The sequence below is a fragment of the Telmatherina bonti genome (genome assembly GCF_933228915.1).
Source record: "Telmatherina bonti genome assembly, chromosome: 2".
NCBI lineage: Eukaryota > Metazoa > Chordata > Actinopteri > Atheriniformes > Telmatherinidae > Telmatherina > Telmatherina bonti.
The window spans coordinates 27,175,586-27,194,212 of record NC_136620.1 but is presented as its reverse complement, the minus strand read 5'-3'; the positions used below and the strand labels follow the sequence as shown (position 1 = coordinate 27,194,212).

General features: G+C 36.4%; 2 protein-coding genes across 2 annotated transcripts; both read left to right on the top strand.

The window, feature by feature from the left end:
* Nucleotides 1–4,675: 4,675 nt before the first annotated feature.
* Nucleotides 4,676–10,906, top strand: LOC306768741 (protein mono-ADP-ribosyltransferase PARP6-like; the record flags this gene model as incomplete). Its single annotated transcript, XM_079257160.1, has 21 exons — nt 4,676–4,795; nt 5,609–5,703; nt 5,816–5,876; nt 5,999–6,089; nt 6,171–6,237; nt 6,383–6,532; nt 6,624–6,759; nt 7,783–7,914; nt 8,373–8,468; nt 8,566–8,658; nt 8,735–8,860; nt 8,969–9,034; nt 9,167–9,234; nt 9,351–9,399; nt 9,667–9,779; nt 9,863–9,935; nt 10,050–10,119; nt 10,291–10,370; nt 10,479–10,542; nt 10,626–10,710; nt 10,810–10,906. 21 exons carry the CDS (start codon nt 4,676–4,678, stop codon nt 10,904–10,906), a joined length of 1,932 nt encoding a protein of 643 aa, XP_079113286.1.
* Nucleotides 10,907–14,493: 3,587 nt separating this feature from the next.
* On the top strand, nt 14,494–17,751 carry cox5aa (cytochrome c oxidase subunit 5Aa). Its single transcript, XM_079259850.1, has 5 exons — nt 14,494–14,634; nt 15,519–15,635; nt 16,899–17,020; nt 17,114–17,231; nt 17,331–17,751. Exons 1-4 carry the CDS (start codon nt 14,562–14,564, stop codon nt 17,225–17,227), a joined length of 426 nt encoding a protein of 141 aa, XP_079115976.1. The 5' UTR covers nt 14,494–14,561; the 3' UTR covers nt 17,228–17,231; nt 17,331–17,751.
* The last annotated feature ends 876 nt before the right edge of the window (nt 17,752–18,627 follow it).

Below are 18,627 nucleotides of genomic sequence, written 5' to 3'. Positions count from 1 at the left end.
TAGCAAGCGATACTCGATGCTTATAGTTTCATGTGTCATAATATTAAAATATGTTGGACTTTCTTCTTTCTTATATGCAAATAGAAGAAAATCAGATTTGATTAGAGGTTATGATTTGAATTGTCTGCCTTTTTCTGATATAGTTTGACATTTTCTGTCTTCTTTCTCTTCATAAGTGTTAAAATTATTAATTATCTGGGAACTTTGATGGCATACAGTTGTACAATATTAGGTGACACTGGGCTGGCACCTTGCTTTGTGCTACCAAAAAGAAGAAGAAGTGGGTAATGGGATGCTTAAGCCCTTTGGCACCTTTCACCCTTCAACACTGTACACATGCAAGCCTATTGCCCTACTTGTTAACTTGAACTCTAACTCTTACAAATCTCAGATCTCAGAAGCTTTAAGTTCCCAGAGGAGTGTTCATGCCGTTATCTGATTCATCTTTCATCAAGTTGAGTTTCTGCACTGCACTGAATGTCAACACTCATTAGCCTGTCATTTCTACTTCTGAATACATTTCCTCCACATTTCTATCATCTTTCTTTTTGTGTTCACACCCAATAATTCCTTTCATAATCATCATTTATCTCATAAAAATTTTTTATGTGCAATAGCGCCTCAATAACTAATAAAGTTATACTCTGTAGAGAAGATGATACCAAAGTAAATATCACATGCTGTGATAATTATGAGAAGCTATCACTCAAGTGTAACTGCAGACTCCAGCAGCCGAGCAGTTTTAATATCAACCTACTTGCAAATTATTTAAATGAACAAAATCAGTTATATGCAGGCAGTAACACATGACGCAACTTCATCAAAAATAGAGTTAACTATAGATGTACCATCCCACCACATATCTGGTTGTCAGTCTGTCAAGGTAAATCATGTTATGCAGATCTGAGCCATTCTTGGTCCCATGCAGCGTTAGTAACATACCGTCCAAGCCCATAAAACAAGATCCTCTCCAACTGTTTTCAACATATCCCAAAAATTCTCACTGTCATTTAATATAGTAGAAACGTGCTGTCTCTTCCCGATCTGGTAATGCAATCATTATTTTCTGCTAAAAAGAGTTCTTCCATTTATGTATTTCTTTTTCTTTTTCCTTTTTTGGTTTTGTTTTGTGTTCCTGATTGTAGTTCCCTTTTAGTTCTTCATCTATCCCATATTTTTTTTATTTTATCTATCATGGTTTTCTAACTACTTATGTAGAAGAATAGGATGAAGAAGAATGCATCTAAAATATTTGTGACTATGTGCAGCTGTAATAAAAAGGTTCATGTTGCAAGCTTTTTTAAAAAAAGCCCAGTGGTAACACCAAACCCAGTCTTTATCTGCTGAATGGACACAGTTGGTTCATCTAAATTGTAGGCTGTTAAGTGACATATGGAGAAAGCATAAACTTATCAGAATGTTTATACCCCTTAAAGCCAAAATATTTTAGATAGTTTTTCAGAACATGCATCATGTTAGTGCTGTAATTTTTTAAGAGTAAGAAAACTGACTCCACCTGTCAGTCACTGAGCTCCTATTTAAGTAGGGATACATTTACAACCCCAAGAGGGAAATGAGGATGTGGTGCCACTCACTGCCATGAAATACATGTGGTTCTGCTTTTAGTTTGAGGCGGATGAAAGGTTGAAAAAAAAAAAAAAGAAACGATTAAATATTCCAATATTGTCTCCAGTAATGTCATCATACTTCTGTTTTGTTTGAACTGAATGCACATGTAGCCAGTAATCTTCTGTTTTCATAATCAGAATAAATGTCTGAGCATAGCTTTATTGTTGTAAAACATATTGCTGCAGATTTACTTGTGTGCCTTTCTATTTCCCATGATGTAATGTCAGTAGTTTGTTGGTTTTATTCTATTTTCTTTTTTTTTTCTGTGATAGTTTCCAACCTGCTGTGTCACAAAGCCACACAAAGCCGTTGTATGAGTTGTATGTCACCACTGTTGAGTATCTTCACCCTTCAAATATTCCTAAAATGGATTGAAAATTGGGAAAAGGAAGAATGATGTTGAATTTATGGTTGGAAATGGTAACAGTGTTTGTAACCACTGCTGAAAAACAGAACAATGAAAAACGTTTTTAAATACATAGAGAAAATATCGACAGTGAAGCGACTCTTCACTCTGCTGATAAAACGGTAAAGTTACATGTGTGGTAAAGGCAGGAATTAGGACACTCACATGCATGTGAGTTTCTGTTTCAGTAGTTTACCTGCAGCTCTCTCTGGTGGTCAACCAACTGAACTATGTTAGGCTCATGTATCCTACAGGTCTGCTATGTCAACCTGCAGGATGAAAGGAATAAGCTGAATTAATGTGAACTGCTTACATCGCTGTGCCATTGACAGTTCTCCACATTTCATTAAACAGTTTCAATGAATGAATGAATCCTTGTTTATTTCAAACATGTTGACATATTAGATGGAATCACATGAATCAGAATCAGAACTGTGAAAAAAAAGAAATGTATTGCTAACCAACACATTCGAAAAGGAGTAGGAAGAAGTATGATCCTACCGCTTTTCCATTTTACAGCAAAATTATCTGCTGATAAAACAGTTCACTTCCTGTTTTAACATGTACACAGATACAACTCGAAAGGATTTTCGCATAATGTACATAAAACAAAACTATCAAATAGTAACAAGTGTAAAACCCCATGAACAGTTAACACCCTTCTTCCCTGTACCATGTGAAAATCATGCATTTGTACTGCTTCTTGAGCTGGCTCATGCTTGGACATTGCTTGAGCCCCCAACTCATTCTGTTCCACAACTTCACTACACACATAGAGAGAAAACATTTTTAATGTTGCGCAAGCACACAAATGTTTTGAATGAAAATTTCTCCTTAACTTATGCCCACTATCCCAGTGAAAAAAAATAATTTTTTAAATATGTTTAGGGAGCAGGTGATGGATTGCTTTAAACATGATTTGTGAAGTTCTGAAAGCAAACCAGATTATTGAATTTCAACATTTTTTATATTAAGAGTAGTGGATTTGTTTTATTGCTATAATTGATGTGAATTCTTAATGTCTGCTGTATTATCTCAATGCAACTCTTGCATTGAGGTCTTAAGAGCTCTCACTCTCTGGAGGGGTTCAGATTGAATGCATGTCACTTATATATTTCCGCCATCTATTTCCCTGTCCTTTAATTTGTTATAATGGTTTCAATATTTTAGTATCAGTTAAAAGAAAGAAAAGATTTTTCTCTGAAGATCCAATAAATGACCTGATAATTTTGACATAACAATACAAATGAAGACATGAATGGACGTAACAGAGAAACTGCATATCAGGCACTATAAATTAATACACTACAAACTTCTGTTGTTGTTTTTTTTTTGTGTTTTATGTTGTTCTTAGTTTTTTATTGTAAACCACTTTGTCATTTGTATCTTGAAATGTGCTGTATAAATTTACTTATTTGAAGCTCATCTGAGCAGGAACAACAGGTTTTTTGTCTTTGATCACTTTAATTTTTGTCAGGTTTGCATCTGATGGATTCATGTTATTGTCCGTGCCTCGCTACACAAACACCCACTAATGTCTAAGTGGATTATCCTGAAAAAAGCACTTGTAGAGAGAAGAGAGCTGCACAGATGTATGTAGTCCTAGAAGTGTCTAATCTGGCCAGACTCCAAAGCAGCAGGCAACCACTAACAAGGCTAACAACTGATTAAGGTCAGGTCACGACGTAGCAGACAGCCACAGTGACTAATAGATGCCAAACATCGTCCAAATAATCATCCTTCAACTCTGCCATCAGGGATCTTTGTTCTCTTTAGGATCTTGAAACTGGTTCGGGGGTCTGGTTCACCCCGTACTGTAGCCAAATGTGAAATATGACCACTATAAACTATTACTTATGGGGATCTCACAAGCAGAACAGGGATCCTGACTGGGAAACATGCAGTAAGACTCCTGGAGTGTCATGGATCTCTGCTCCAGCCTTGTATCTTTCAGAACTGACAGCTGACCAGAACTTTCAGCAAGTCATGTGACCCAGAAGTCAGACTGTTCAAAACAGGACAGAGAGGACAAAACAAGCCCAGACAGCTAACAGAGCTGCTGGCATGTGAGTTCTAATTCATTTTTTCTATTTGAACAGTTTTAAAATGGTCATACTGGAAAAATGGAATCTACTTTTTGTCCAAAAGAAAGGTAAGTACTTCCCTTTTCTGGTATACTGTTAAATGTTACCCAACTCGTCTATTTATTTATTTTTTTAAATTATTTATTTAATTCCCAGCACATACAGAGATGTGCTGGCAATCAGGAGAAAAAAACAAATCTGTTTGCATGTTTACTGCAGTGAAAACAGAACTAATCAAGCTGCATGTGTTTCCTCAGCACTGGGTGTAATTGTTTCCATCACAGTGAAGTGAACACATTGTTGATTATTACAGAAGAGGAGCCAAATAACTCAACACATGGTGAGCCTTTAAGCTCTACTTCATCCCTTTTTATATATTTATTTAAAAAAACTTGTCTAAAGCTAAGATTAGGTCGTTACTTTTGACACTGTCTGCTATATGTGCCATTTCAGTTTAAAGACAAAGTGATGTTTGTCTTGCTTTTCTACTCCCAGCATTGTTTATTGTCTGCAAAGATGGACCATGTTCATTAAAGTATTTTTTCTTTGCAGACAAATGAACCATGTAAAGTTTCTGATTGTCAGCTTCTGTCCACAGGAGACCGATTGCCAGCAATGGACAGATGGCTCGAGTGATGAAGACTACGACTCAGAGGAAGATCTGTGTAGAAACCAAGTAAATATGAATTTCAGCATCTTGTTATGAGACTGTCATTGTAACAGAGATGGCTTCCTTTGCCGTATCGTGTGTGAGATAGGAGTATAAGCCATTTTAAAAACAAATTTTAAAACAAAAAATCATCAGTATGTGCGCCAGGTGTTATAGTTTAGCATTTCAAGCATCAAGAAATGTTCTATAAACAAGTGAAGAATGAGTGATTACACTCAGCCTCCAGATGTGTGTACTCCAGTGCCTGGAGAGGTTGTATATGCTGACTTGTGGATGATTTTTTCCTTCAAAGACGCTTGTCCGGCCAATAAATAATGTTATTAAAGAACATGTAGACTTGCCATAATTAGGTGACTTTAAAATGGACCAGTGTTTCCACATTACCAAATAAAATCTCTAGGCTCACATTAGCAGGAAACCATTGGCACATAACCAGTTCCTTAAATTCCTGCATGAACTTAATTAACTCATAAAAGGAAGGAAACTCATACCACCCAATGAGAGGCCATGTGTCCGCTTTTGTAGGTACTATTACACACGTGTTTAGATTAGTCACTTACCCCTTAAGAAAGATTTCATTGTGTAAACTTATAATTTCACATGTTTAATAAATTAATTTAATCGTCAGAATTAAGCAAAGCATTAGATTTAATTTTTAAACTTACAAAACAAAAGAAAAGATTTTTTTTTGTCATTATGAGAGTGACAGCTATTCACAGCTATAGTAGTGAAAAAATGTGTGAGCAGTTTAACCCTTCAGCCCCCTGCTGGGCTGAGCTATTCAACTACCGGTAAGCGTATTAGTGTTTGTCTCAGCAGGAGAGCTGTGCCACTGACCTGTATCACCACCCCCAGCTGGACAGAGACATAGAGGCAGTCAGGACTTTGTATTCAGACTCTGCAGTTGCTCTAAGGTGAGCTCCTAAAAAACGTTTCTATTACTTCCCTGAAAATGAACCGTTGAATAGTGATTTCACATGTTCTCAAATTATTTATTTTTTTTGATAATTATTATGTTTTTATTAGGGAGTATGAGTTGATTGACGCTGTGGATGTTGACCTAAAGATTAACATCAGCTTTTTGGGTGTAAGTCCAATTTCACAGAGTATATTTATATTTATATTTATATTTATATTTATATTTATATTTATATTTATATTTATATTTATATTTATATGTTTATAAGCACACTCTTTGGTGTCTGGCAGGATGAAGTGGCTGAAGCCTGGCACATCAAGCCATCAGAGGCCGTCATTATTCGCCTGCACTTCTCCATATCTCAGTATTTGGATGGACCTGGTGAGCACCATCAATGATGATGCAAACAGAACTCACTATAGATGAACGTGACATCTATTTTAATGATATTTCTTGTGACAGAACCATCAGTTGAAGTCTTTCAGGAATCTAATACTGATCATTTCAATATTGGAAAGCAGCTCCAGAAGTGAGTCTTACTGCTTTAGCTGTAATAATTGTGACTTCAAAGTAGTTGGTTACAGACTGCGATAAGCTCCATCAACATGTATTTATGCTATTTGTGGTCTACTTAATGATTGATCAGAGACTAACTGTTAAGTTTTATTCTAAAGTATTCTCACAGTTTTCATATCTCATGAGTGGAAACATCTGAGAAATGACAACGTCGTAGTTCGAAGGAAAAGCAGACAAAGCTGGTTCAGACCAAATGGAACCATCAAGAAGTTTCGTGCAAGACTCAACATCTGGCTACCACTTTCAAAGTATGATAAAGCTTAAAAACAAAGCCTTCCTGATGAATGGATTGGATTTATTTTTTATTCTGTTTATCCACCTCTTTTATACCATGAGCAGACCACATGAGGAGCCAGCTGTGAGGGGGAGGACCAGTGTGCCATCAATGAAACAAAATCGTTTCACAAACCACACGGCTTCCTACACCATCAAGAACCCAGCTGGAGAGCTTTTTACTTACACACCCAGTGGGAAGGTCAATACAGCTTCTTAGTTACGTTTGGAAAATGAAACTAATAGTAGCATTGAACTCAAAATGACTCACACTGAACCATATTGTAGGATTTTTTTTATTTGCTCTGGAACTGTTTAAATGATAGACTACCAACTACATATTATGTTAGAAATGCTAAAGATTCATTTTACTGCTTCATTTTTTTAAAAGGAAAATGACATGGCTGTAATTACTCATACTCCACCTCAGCAATGTCAGCGCTTGACTTTTATTATTAATGCAGCTTGAAAAAAGTCTTTCACAAGCCAAGTTTTTCTGCAGACTGATGTTTTCTTCCAGCAACTTAATCCTGCCCTGTTCTTTGAGGGCTTAGCAATATTTTGTGACCCTGTTTCAATGAGATAAAATCCTCTTTGGTACGCTGCTGTAAAGAAACACAAAAACTTCTCAAAACTGCCTAAGGTTTCCATAATTTCCTCAGATGGTCCAAAGTTCAAGGGTTATCATCAATAACACCCTGATATATCTGAGCAGGATCTCCATTGGAACAACCATGGTGGACTCACAATTTCAAGACTTTTGTTCAAAATTGACATAAAAAAGGTTGTTGGCTTTTAGCCATCTAACAAAAATGTGAAAACACTCTTAATTGTCAGAACTTTGTCAACTCTGTGCAATGGCCGAGTCCAAGTCCAAACCTGAATCCAATCCAGAAAATTTAAAGGAAACAGAAAGCCAAAGTGCATTTTGTCAAATATTTCATAAGCAAGAAGCTTAAAATGTCTATAATAGAAACATTGTCTATCGCCTGTTTCTCATTTTCAATCAGAAAGTCACAGGTCATATGAAAATATACATTAAATGTGGATGTGGATTTCAGTGATATTTGGATAAAGTTATCTCAAACATATTTCTGGTATATTTCATTTTTTTTCAGAAAATATTCTACTATTATGAAGTTACTGCTTTCAAAGAAACCTTTTCAGAGGTTTTGTCTACTTGGTTGATGTGTTTAAATCCGATTTTATGTTCCTTCATCCGCAGAGAGTAATGGTATCTGCAGTCAAATCTTCAGCACAGCTGAGCACCAAACAGCTGGTAGAGCTGTTGTTTGCCTCCCAGGCCATTGGACACTGTAAAGGAACACCAAGTCTTCAACATGGCTTCTTGGTACAGGTAAAGCCCTGATCGAAGGGAAGGCAACCAAATCATTATGCCCTTTGAAAATAGGTAACTGTGCTGTTGTACACCTCGACTAAAGGTTCCCTGAAGTGTTTATTGAATCTCCTTCAGAATAGAAATACAAACAATACAAGGAACAATCTATTGCAGTGATAAACCTGAAAGTTATTGGTTAAACAATCTGTTAAACGGTGTATTTGTAAAGTTAAAACAAAAGGCAACTCATGTAATATAAATAATCAGTTATGCTGAACATTAAATGACATCACAGATGGTTTCACATTTTAGATATGTTTTATTTGCAATGGTTTCCCAAACGAAGGAGAAACTTTATGAAAAAAAAACTTGTTTGTTGGTTAATTAAAGTTAAATTGACACATAAATTATTTACTTATTTGGTTAGAAAGACAGTACATGTAAATTTTAGAATGTGTTTTTCATTATGTACACAGATAATGAGGTATGCTGAGCAGAGAATCCCAACGCTGAACGAATACTGTGTCGTTTGCGATGAGAGGCATGTCTTTCAAAATGGCCCGATGCTTAAGGTATGAGCTGTAGCAAAGACATCAGCTGGCTGTGTAACTAGTGTAAATGCAGATATTTGTACACATATGGCTGATATTCTGTTTTGTGTGTGAATAGCCAGCAGTTTGCACCAGGGAGCTGTGTGTGTTTTCATTTCACATGTTGGGGGTTATGTCTGAAGCCACTGACGATGTTGCAACTGGTGCAGAGGTCAGAAACACTTTCACGTATTGTTAAAATGATCAGCAAGTAGAACTCTTGAGTTCAGTAATCTCTCCTGTTACAGGTGATTGACCTGCTGGTAGCCATGTGCAGAGCTGCCCTTCAGTCATCACGCAAGAGCATCATATTTGAACCGTACCCATGCGTTATTGATCCATCCAACCCCAAAACTCTTGCCTTTAGTCCTAAGGTATCAGCTAGATCTAATCGCTAATGTGATTTGCGATGGACTGTTTTGTGTTTTTTATTTATTGATTTTGTTACAATGAAGCCGTCACATTTTTTTTTTTGGTTACAGAGGAAGAGCTATGAAAGACTGCAGAGAGCGTTGGACAGTGTATTGTTGATCAGGAGGATGGCACAGGTGACTAATTTCACAATCAACTCCACAGTTGTTGCTATTTTCAAAATCCATATGTGATTCTGCTGGTTAACATTTCCCAGTTAGGATGCACTGGCTGGTTTAGATTATGCTATTGTTATTCATCATATTCAGGGTCCATATTCGGAGATAAAGAAGCAGATGGATATGATAGACCCTTTAGCTCATCCCTTACTACAGTGGTGAGAAATCTGCATTTTATTTGTGTTTTTGTGCAATGACATAAATATCAAATTTCATTAACATCCAAAGATATGTGGAACAATGTTCAAATATATGTTTATTGCTTTCATTGTAGGATTTTAGCCAGCAACAGATCGCACATTGTCAAGCTTCCACTAAAGAAGGTACTTTGGAGAAGAAAAAAGTTTTCAGAGCTGTGCAAATATCACAAAAAGTAGTTTTATTGCAGGCAACTTTGTGTCATTATTTGGATCTCTGGATTAATCATATATGTACATATATATATATATATATATATATATATATATATATATATATATATATATATATATATATATATATATATATATATATATATATATATATATATATATATACACTTTATTCTGCTGTTGCATCACAGTTTATTTGTGTCCCTTGTGTTTTAACAGCAGCTGAAGTTTATGCACACACCCCACCAGTTTCTGTTGATCAGCAGCGCTCCGTCCAAAGAGGCACGCTTTCAAACTGCCAGGAAACTTTACGGCAGCACTTTTGCCTTTCAGTGGGTAAAATCAGAGCTTAATTTCAACTGTGACTGATATATAAAGCAAAATCCCTCTGTGGACCCTTATTTTCTTCTTACAGTGGTTCCCACATTGAAAACTGGCACTCAATTTTGAGAAAAGGCCTAGTTAATGCTTCGTATACAAAATTACAGGTATAATGTGATAGTTTTAAATTCCTCTTGAGTTGTCATTTTATTTGAGCCTGTAGATTTCAGAGAACAAACAAACATGAAACCATCTGAAAACGTTTCTTTTCTTTCTTTCAGCTTCATGGTGCTGCGTATGGGAAAGGCATTTATTTAAGTCCCATGTCCAGCATATCTTTTGGATATTCTGGTGAGAAACAAACTTCCGTTCTTTCGATAGAAACTACAATACCAGTCAAAAGTTTAAACACACTTGAGCATTGGATTTACTGGAAAAATGTGTTCAAACTTTTGACTGATAGTGTACATTATCATTTTGCTGATGACAAATGATTTGGAACATACCTGTCCTCTTGTTTAGAGATGGGTAAAGGTCAACACCAAATGCCAAACAAAGAAGAACTCTTGCAGAAATACAACAGAATAAACAAAGATAAACAGGTCAGATTAATATTTATTTATATCTGATCACAGTATTGATTCACTCTGTATGAGAACAAATTGTCTTGTTCGATTCATCTTTTCTCTTGTGCTTTTTTTTTGTTTTAGGAGCATTTCGGCCAAACCAGATTTCTGCAGAGTCATAATTTAAACTGCATTGCTCTCTGTGAAGGTGAATTATTAGAATTTTGACACAGAGTCTTAATTTTATAATACCAGGTTATATCTTACAGAGATGTCTGTGTGAATTAACAGTGATTACCTCAAAAAATCTTCACAAACATGGGAACATTTGGGTGTGTCCTGTATCTGACCACGTGTGCACACGATTCCTTTTTGTGTAAGTAAAAGTTAAAACGATGTTTATTGTGCCTCTCAGCTCAAACAAACATGTCCAATCTGGTAGTTTTCTTGCACTTTTATTTTTTGTCTGGCACAGGTATGAAAACGGTCAGGTGGGCGACATGCACATCAACACTCAAGACGAACATATCCAGAAGGAAATTTTACAAGTAATAAGTTCAAAGCCCTGCTGAGACAACCAGTCTGCACATACATGCTGTGAATCCACACACCTCTATTATTTATGTAAGTCTGCATAAGTTTGACCTGTAAGATTATATTTTGTTATTGTTTTAAATTTTCAAATAAATTTTTTTATTTCATATTTAGTTCAACAGATCTAAATGTTTGCTTTTTTGCTTATGGATGCGGTTTTCCTTTTCCTCACATATATAGTTATATATCTATTTTTTCTTTCATTAATGGGAGGGTATGAATAAATTTGACTGTACATACATGTACTATCCCATTAAAGATGGAAAAAAAACTACTGCCTTTGAAATGAGCTGAAATTGACAAAAGTAATAATAAATAAAAGTTTTATGAAAATCATTATATTATTTTCTCACTTTCATTCAATTTAAAGTTTTTTTTAAAAGCAAACAAATATAATAAAATATTATATGTTACATCACTCGTAATCTAATATCTTTTTGAACAATCCTTTGATGTTTCCAATACAGTCAGGTGTTTTCTGTTCCTCTCAGTCAGACTTCTGCACCTATTGACAGATATTTTGTCCCACTGTTCATCCGAAAAGTGCTTTTATTTGTCCAGGACTTATTTGTTTATTTGTTTTATTTTTTCCCTCAACTTAATTAATGAAAAACAGCGTCTTATATCACTAAATTATGATTTATCACTTTTTTAGTTACTGTTCATTTTTTTAGTCTCCAGTTAGTTGAGTGACTGTTGCATATTCAGCCTTTTCTTTAATGAAAGGGGATGAATACGTTAGAGGACAACAGTATAGTATTGACTGATACTGTGTAATAGATATGCTCCACCACAAGATGGAGATGAAATTCATGCTATAAAACTCAAGATATTTTTATGGCAAATGAATAAATATCCTTTAATGTTACAATCATAAAAAAGTCAAATATTTATGAATCAAATACTAACAGATGTCTACATTAGAGGATGCCATCATCATACCGTTTTGTGAGTTCTCACAGGAGCCCATGTCTCTTGACTCTTTCCACTTGACTGTTTGATTTTACACCAAAAAAACAAACAAAAATACTCAAATAAATCTCACCAGACAGTGTTAGCAGCACATGCAGATGGTCTGGTCAACTAAAACATTTATTCAAATGTCATATCACCAATAAATGACTGGCATTTGGGGGTTGTGGAAAAGAGAGCCACATGTGTGTGCTCATTGTTCACGTCTGTGAATAACATGGGGTACATACCATCCTGTGAGGCAGAAATACACCATTATTACAGGATGCTGGTTCCACATGAGCCCTGCAGCTGCCTCCTGATCTCCTCCCTTTGAGGTGCTTACCAGAGAAAGCTACTCTGATAAAACCTCTTTTCATCTGGAAACGAATTTTTCTTTTTCTTACTTTTTACAAGTTTTTTTTTCTGGTTTTATGCTAATTTGAAAAAAAAAAAGTTGCAGCTTTAAGATGTAATTGTTAAATGTCATTCAAAGAGGCCCAAGTGATGGAGCAAGCTTTTTCTGGGTCAGCCCAGCAGGCGATGGACTGAATGGAGGAGAATTGTGAGGTTGCTTTATTGCCCAAAGGAAGACATTTTTCAAGCACCATATGGCCCTCTGATGATAGCGCAGAAGAAATATCGTGTTGAAACCAGCATCTACTGCATTTCAGTAATATTTCTCTGCCTCTTTATTCCAGTGAGATTTTGTAGTTTAATGAAATATCTGCAAAACCAAACATGAAGAATGTCAAACAATAACAATTAAGTCCAGATCAGTTAAAACAAAGAGTCGTTTCAGCTGCATGACTTGTCAAATTTCATTAACTCATGATCATTCATCCAAATTACTTCAAGCAACCACACAAATTAAATAAATATCTGAGCCCTCAAGCATAAAAAAATATAGTCATATTGTAACAGATTTCATTAAACGAGCCAAAATTGCTGCATGTGCCTTTAAGAGCACTATGTCCCACTACATGTCTTTCTGAGCCTCATATGTGTTTGTTGGCATCAGCTGTCCTCGTGCTGAATAGAGCAAGGACATCTTTTCCTTCACGTCAATGGGATTAGAGGAAGAAATTCTTCAGTCTGCTGGCTGTCATCTCAGTGCTCACAAGACAAAATAGAAACGCAACAATGGACAGAGGACAGAAAGACGTTTGAGATAAGTGACAAGTTTGGATTACAAAGCTGATCGGTTTCTCAGACTAAATGAAAGAAGTGAGTGACAGATCTCAGGGGAGATGTGTAAACAAACCGAGGCTGCAGGCTCAGAAACAGCGACCATTATTTCTTCTTTTTTTTCTCTGCAATGATTTAACAAAGGAGGCATATGAAGAGTTCAGATGCTGCACATAGCTCTACAATGGAACATCAGGCCTCTTCATTCACTCCCGCTGCTCCATCAACTTCATCTCCACAACCTGGCCAGAGCAACTTCAGGACACTCAGCCGCATGGAGGACAACAGTCTCTACCCCATCGCCGGCCTTGCAGCAAATATCCTACACATGCGAGTCAAAGAAGGCAGCAAGATCCGTAATTTACTGCGATTTGCAACATCTCGCATGGAAGGGCAAGAAGGAGACAGTGATGGGACATCCGTTAGACAGGTGGTCTTCACTGGCTCTGGCAGAGGAATCACAAAGACGATCACCTGCGTGGAAATCCTGAAACGTAAGATTGCCGGGCTACATCAGGTGTCCAAACTTTACTACAAGACAGTGAATGAGGTTTGGGAGACTCCACAGCTGGAAGCATCAGGTATAACAGTGGAGAAAACTGTCCCTGCCATCTGCATACTGCTCTCTAAAGACCCTCTGGATCCCCAAGAGCCTGGCTATCAATCCCCCCAAACTTACAGTATTTCCACTTTGGACACAGAGAGACAGCAAGATATGCTCAGGACAGCTGGCAGTCCCTCCTCACAGCATCCAGCAAAGAGACTTTGTCCAGAAGACTAGACTGCAGCAGTCTCTGCCTTCAATAGCTGTAAGAAATTACCTGTCTCAATTTGTAAATATGGAGCAATGTCAAGTAGTTTGTCAAATGAGGCTGTTTGTAAATATTTGCAGTTTTGCTATTGAGTTTAATACATGTATACAAACTAGTGTCAGCAATGATATATAGTAATTAGTCATGTTATGAATATACTAGTAACACATTATCTTTAATTGTGAACAATTCATTTGTGGACATATGGATAATTTATTAAATGTAACAATATATATATATATATATATATATATATATATATATATATATATATATATATATATATATATATATATATATATATATATATTCAATGCAATCCTTTGGTTTTCATGAAGTAGGTGATATTGTTATTAATTGGCTTGTATGAACATTTTTTGAACTGGATCACAACACACAACTATGAAATGTTTGTAAAGTGCTAAAGATTACTTTGTGTGTACACATACATATAAATTATAATAACCCAACCTATCTGAGTAAAATGTTTATGATATTCGATTCATTTTATTAGTTTATGTGTCGCACTTAAACGCATGACTAAAAAAAACTTTCTGATAGAGATGACATGCAGTTTACGCATGCGTTGCGGGAGATCACGTACGCACCGGCTCTTCCCCTGCAACGAGCAGCTTCCTTGTGACAAATCTCGCCGGTCCGTGTAGCTAGCTGTCTCAGCAACATGTTCAGAGCCGCCGTCCGACTTTCGGTCTCCGGTGTCCGGAGCTTAACCCGTACACAACCAGGGTGTCGAGGTATTTATCCATTTAGTCACAACTCTTAAAATGTAGTAGCTTCTCAAACTATGAGGATAAAGTTCTTACAGAAATCAAGTGACGGTACATTGCCGTCTTCACTCAGCTAAGCTAGTTGCTAGCTAGTAACCGATTAGCTAAACGTAGTTTTCATTCATAAAAACACGACAAATAGTGAATACGTTAGTGGTTCAATTATGAAATAAAGATGTTAGCAATACGCCCCTAACCATATAACCTAAAATCGTGCTGTTATGAAAATGTCCCTGCATTTGACTATGTAGTGGTTGTGTCCTTGCCATGACCCAGCTGGAAGGTCTGAACTGGGGCCTGTGATTGTGCTGCTGATGCTAACATGCTAACCGGCTTAGTTCTTGTCTAACCGACCGGTTTCTGGCGTTTTAATAATAAAGGGATTTGAAACACCTTTCCAATAATTATGCAATAAATGCACACCACCATAGCTTTGTCTGGTGTGAATGCTTAAACCTAATCTCTACCTACATTGGGATTAGTTTTCTCTGAAGGACAATTAAAGATTGCATATCAATTCAAACTATAATTTCAGAAGCATAAATATTTACTAACCCAAGATTGAAAATATGTTGTATTATGTAAAATGAAAGGAGAGTGGTTAGTGTTCTACATGTACCAGTGTGCATCAGCCTGTTACATGAAGTAGGTAAATCATGTCAGGGCAATGGCAGTAAGCCAGCCAAGTTTCATTACAACATCTGTCTTTTTTCCACCTCGGTCAGTGCAGATATATCCTTGACTGCCTGGCTTTGCCATTACACACAACGCTAGATGCCACTGTTGGTGTTTAATTTTTTATTGGGGGAACATTTTTGAGTAAAGCAAAGTCTTCTTGTTTTGCATCACAGCGGTCTTGTCCTCAAGGTGTTATTCACATGGGAAACAGGAAACAGATGAGGAGTTTGATGCTCGTTGGGTCACGTATTTCAGCAAGCCAGACATCGATGCATGGGAACTGAGGAAAGGTAAGTCTGTTTATGAGGGTGAAGCTGAATAAACAAAATCTACCAGCACTGCAAAATGAAAATAAAAATTACCACAAAGCAAACTGATGAAGTGTTACCTTAAAGGAAGCTGATTTACAAACACTTAAACCGACCTTTTAAAATCCTTGCTTTGAGAAAATTGTACTGCGCAGGACACCCAACAATAATTTTAGACTGCTTTTTCTGTAACATTTACATGCAGTTATAAAGTGCACATTAATTTAACACATAGCTTCCTTTGTTTGGTCTTTCTAAGTGACCAAAGTGGGATAACGCAACGTAATCTTCTGATAGCTTCCTTTGGATCAACAAGAAAGAAGTTGTAAACTTTTAATGCTCAGCCATATTTGTAACCAACCTCTTGTTTGATGATAAAAGTTGGATCCACATTGCATGAAAATTCATTGGGTGTCCAAAGTCTCCTTTTCACCAAGGGCTCCAGCTGGGAATGGGACAATATGCATTTTTTTGTGTTTCCAAAAACTCGGAAGGATGCCAGAATGTCTCAACCGACTATTTGGGGGGGGCTCGTTATTGGGGTCACAATATTACTAAAGTGATGCTAAAGGTTGAAGCTTAAACATTGATATGCAATCCATTGACTAGTAAAAGGAATCATTACTTGAGGTGTAACTCAATAATAAGACAAAAAGGAGAACATGATCATGTCTGAATATACTGTGGATTTTTTTTTAAAGCCACAGGCCAAGAAAAAAATAACCAAACTGCTGAATGCTTGCTATCCTCCTATTTTTTTTCTGTCATGTTCTTATTTATCACATAAGGGGACTTTACAGCATTGTATAGATGTAACTAGAAATATGTATATTTATATAACAAAAACACCAAAAAATAATAAGATGAGACACAAACATATTAGACCACAAGGTCTATTGTCAGATTAGAATGGAATAGACAGGAACCTCAGGAAATGGCCCAGTGGGAAGTCCATGTAGTTTAGTCTTTAAATAAAAAAAGGAGTTTTCAAACCCTTGTTGCAAATAGTTAGTTTCCATTTTTATTTAAAAAGTATGCAAACAATCTCATAAAAAGATCACATCATCCATTTGTTTATCCATCACTTGTAGCTTGGAGTGATTTACTCTGAATGCATCTTTTCTTTCATTGTTTTCTGTTGCTGATTTAAACAGGTTTAAAACTATATCCTAAAAAAAAAAGTTTGGTAGAATACATATGGAAATGTTTCTGTTTTCCAACTAAAGTGTCAACTCAATGTTTCAGGGATGAACACATTGATTGGGTATGATCTGGTACCTGAGCCAAAGATTCTTGAGGCTGCATTGAGAGCCTGTCGGAGATTAGATGATTTCGCCAGCGCAGTCCGAATTTTGGAAGCTGTGAAGGTGAGAGTAAAGGTATCTCTGGGAATATTGCTAGCCACCATCTTTCATGTCATGTAGCAATAAGTTAATGGGTTGTACCATTTATTTTCCCAGGACAAAGCTGGGCCTCACAAAGACATCTACCCATACGTAATCCAGGAACTGCGGCCAATACTAGACGAGCTTGGCATTTCCACACCTGAAGAGCTTGGCATTGACAAAGTGTAACTGGGTAAGCTTTACGATTCTTTCAGAAGTAATGCTTTCTCTTCAGGTGGATAATAAGGTGGTTGGTCAAACAAGATTTATTTTATTTTACTGTTTGTTACAGATCAAAAGACTGAAGAAATACCCGGGACGCAGAACCTTCATATTTAACCGTTTATCCTCATCAAATGTGTGATATATCATTTGACCTTTATTAAGTTCTTTTACTTGTAAAATATGGATGAACATAATAAAGGAAATGTACCTTTGAGTGTCAGAAGTATGTTGGAACATTTTCTTAACAGTTTGAAGACTTGTTCAAGCAATAGTCAGTGTAAAGTTGAAAGCAGAGCATAACCAAATACTTGGTACCTTTTCATCCAAGTGTGTGCTAACTTTTTTTTGTAAGAGTGACATTTTTCCATCAGGGGGCAGCACTGTCACATGAATGTAAAAATCATTCTACTGTATTAGGTTTGCGTTACATTTGTCTTCATTTCAGGGAAAATTTACTTGATGGTAAAAATAAATTTGTTGAAATGACAGTTGGTCTAATGTTATTATGGACAGACATTTGGCATATTGATGAGATAAAAGTGATGCCGAACGCTGCTGTTGATGCTGCTATGGTAACATTTTGGAAGCTATGGACACACCCAGTAAAGTCTTAGATTCTTGTCAGTAGATATTTTCAAATAGCTTTGTTCATACTATCAGGCCACACTGTTTGGTAGTCTTGTTCAATTGCTTGTTAACACAAATGTCTAATCATATGGCATCAACTCTATGTATTTTAATCTGTGGACATGACCAAGATAAAGTTCAAACTGAGCACCATAATGAGTAAAACAGGGACTAAGTGGATGAACATGAAATGGTTGATACAAGATGTGCTGGTGTGAGTGTTTCAGAAAATGCTTATTTATTTTGATTTTTAAAAATGGTCTGAAAAAGAAAAGTTGTCCAGTCAGTTGTCTGGACAAAAATGGCTTGCTGATGTCAGATGAGATTGGATGAGCATGGGCAGACTGGTTGAAGACTATAGAAAAATAACAAAAACAAATGTATCTGAGCAAGATTACCTATCCCAGCTTTAAGTAATCATTACAACAAAAATATGCAGAATACCAACTCTGAATGCATAACACAACCAACTTAGAACCAGACAACAGCAGCAGAAGACCACACCTAGTGTCACTCATTTACATTGAAAACTCCAAACTGAGACTACAGTTCACACAGGTTCACCAAAACTGAAGAATTAAAGATTGGGGGGAAAAAAAATTACCGGTACCTGGCTTGGTGAGGTTGTTTCAGCTGCAACATGCAGGTGGTTGTGTCAGAATGTGGTGGAAGTGACATGAAAGCATGACTCCATCCTGACTTGTATCAACTATTCAGGTAGGTGGCAGCGTTATACT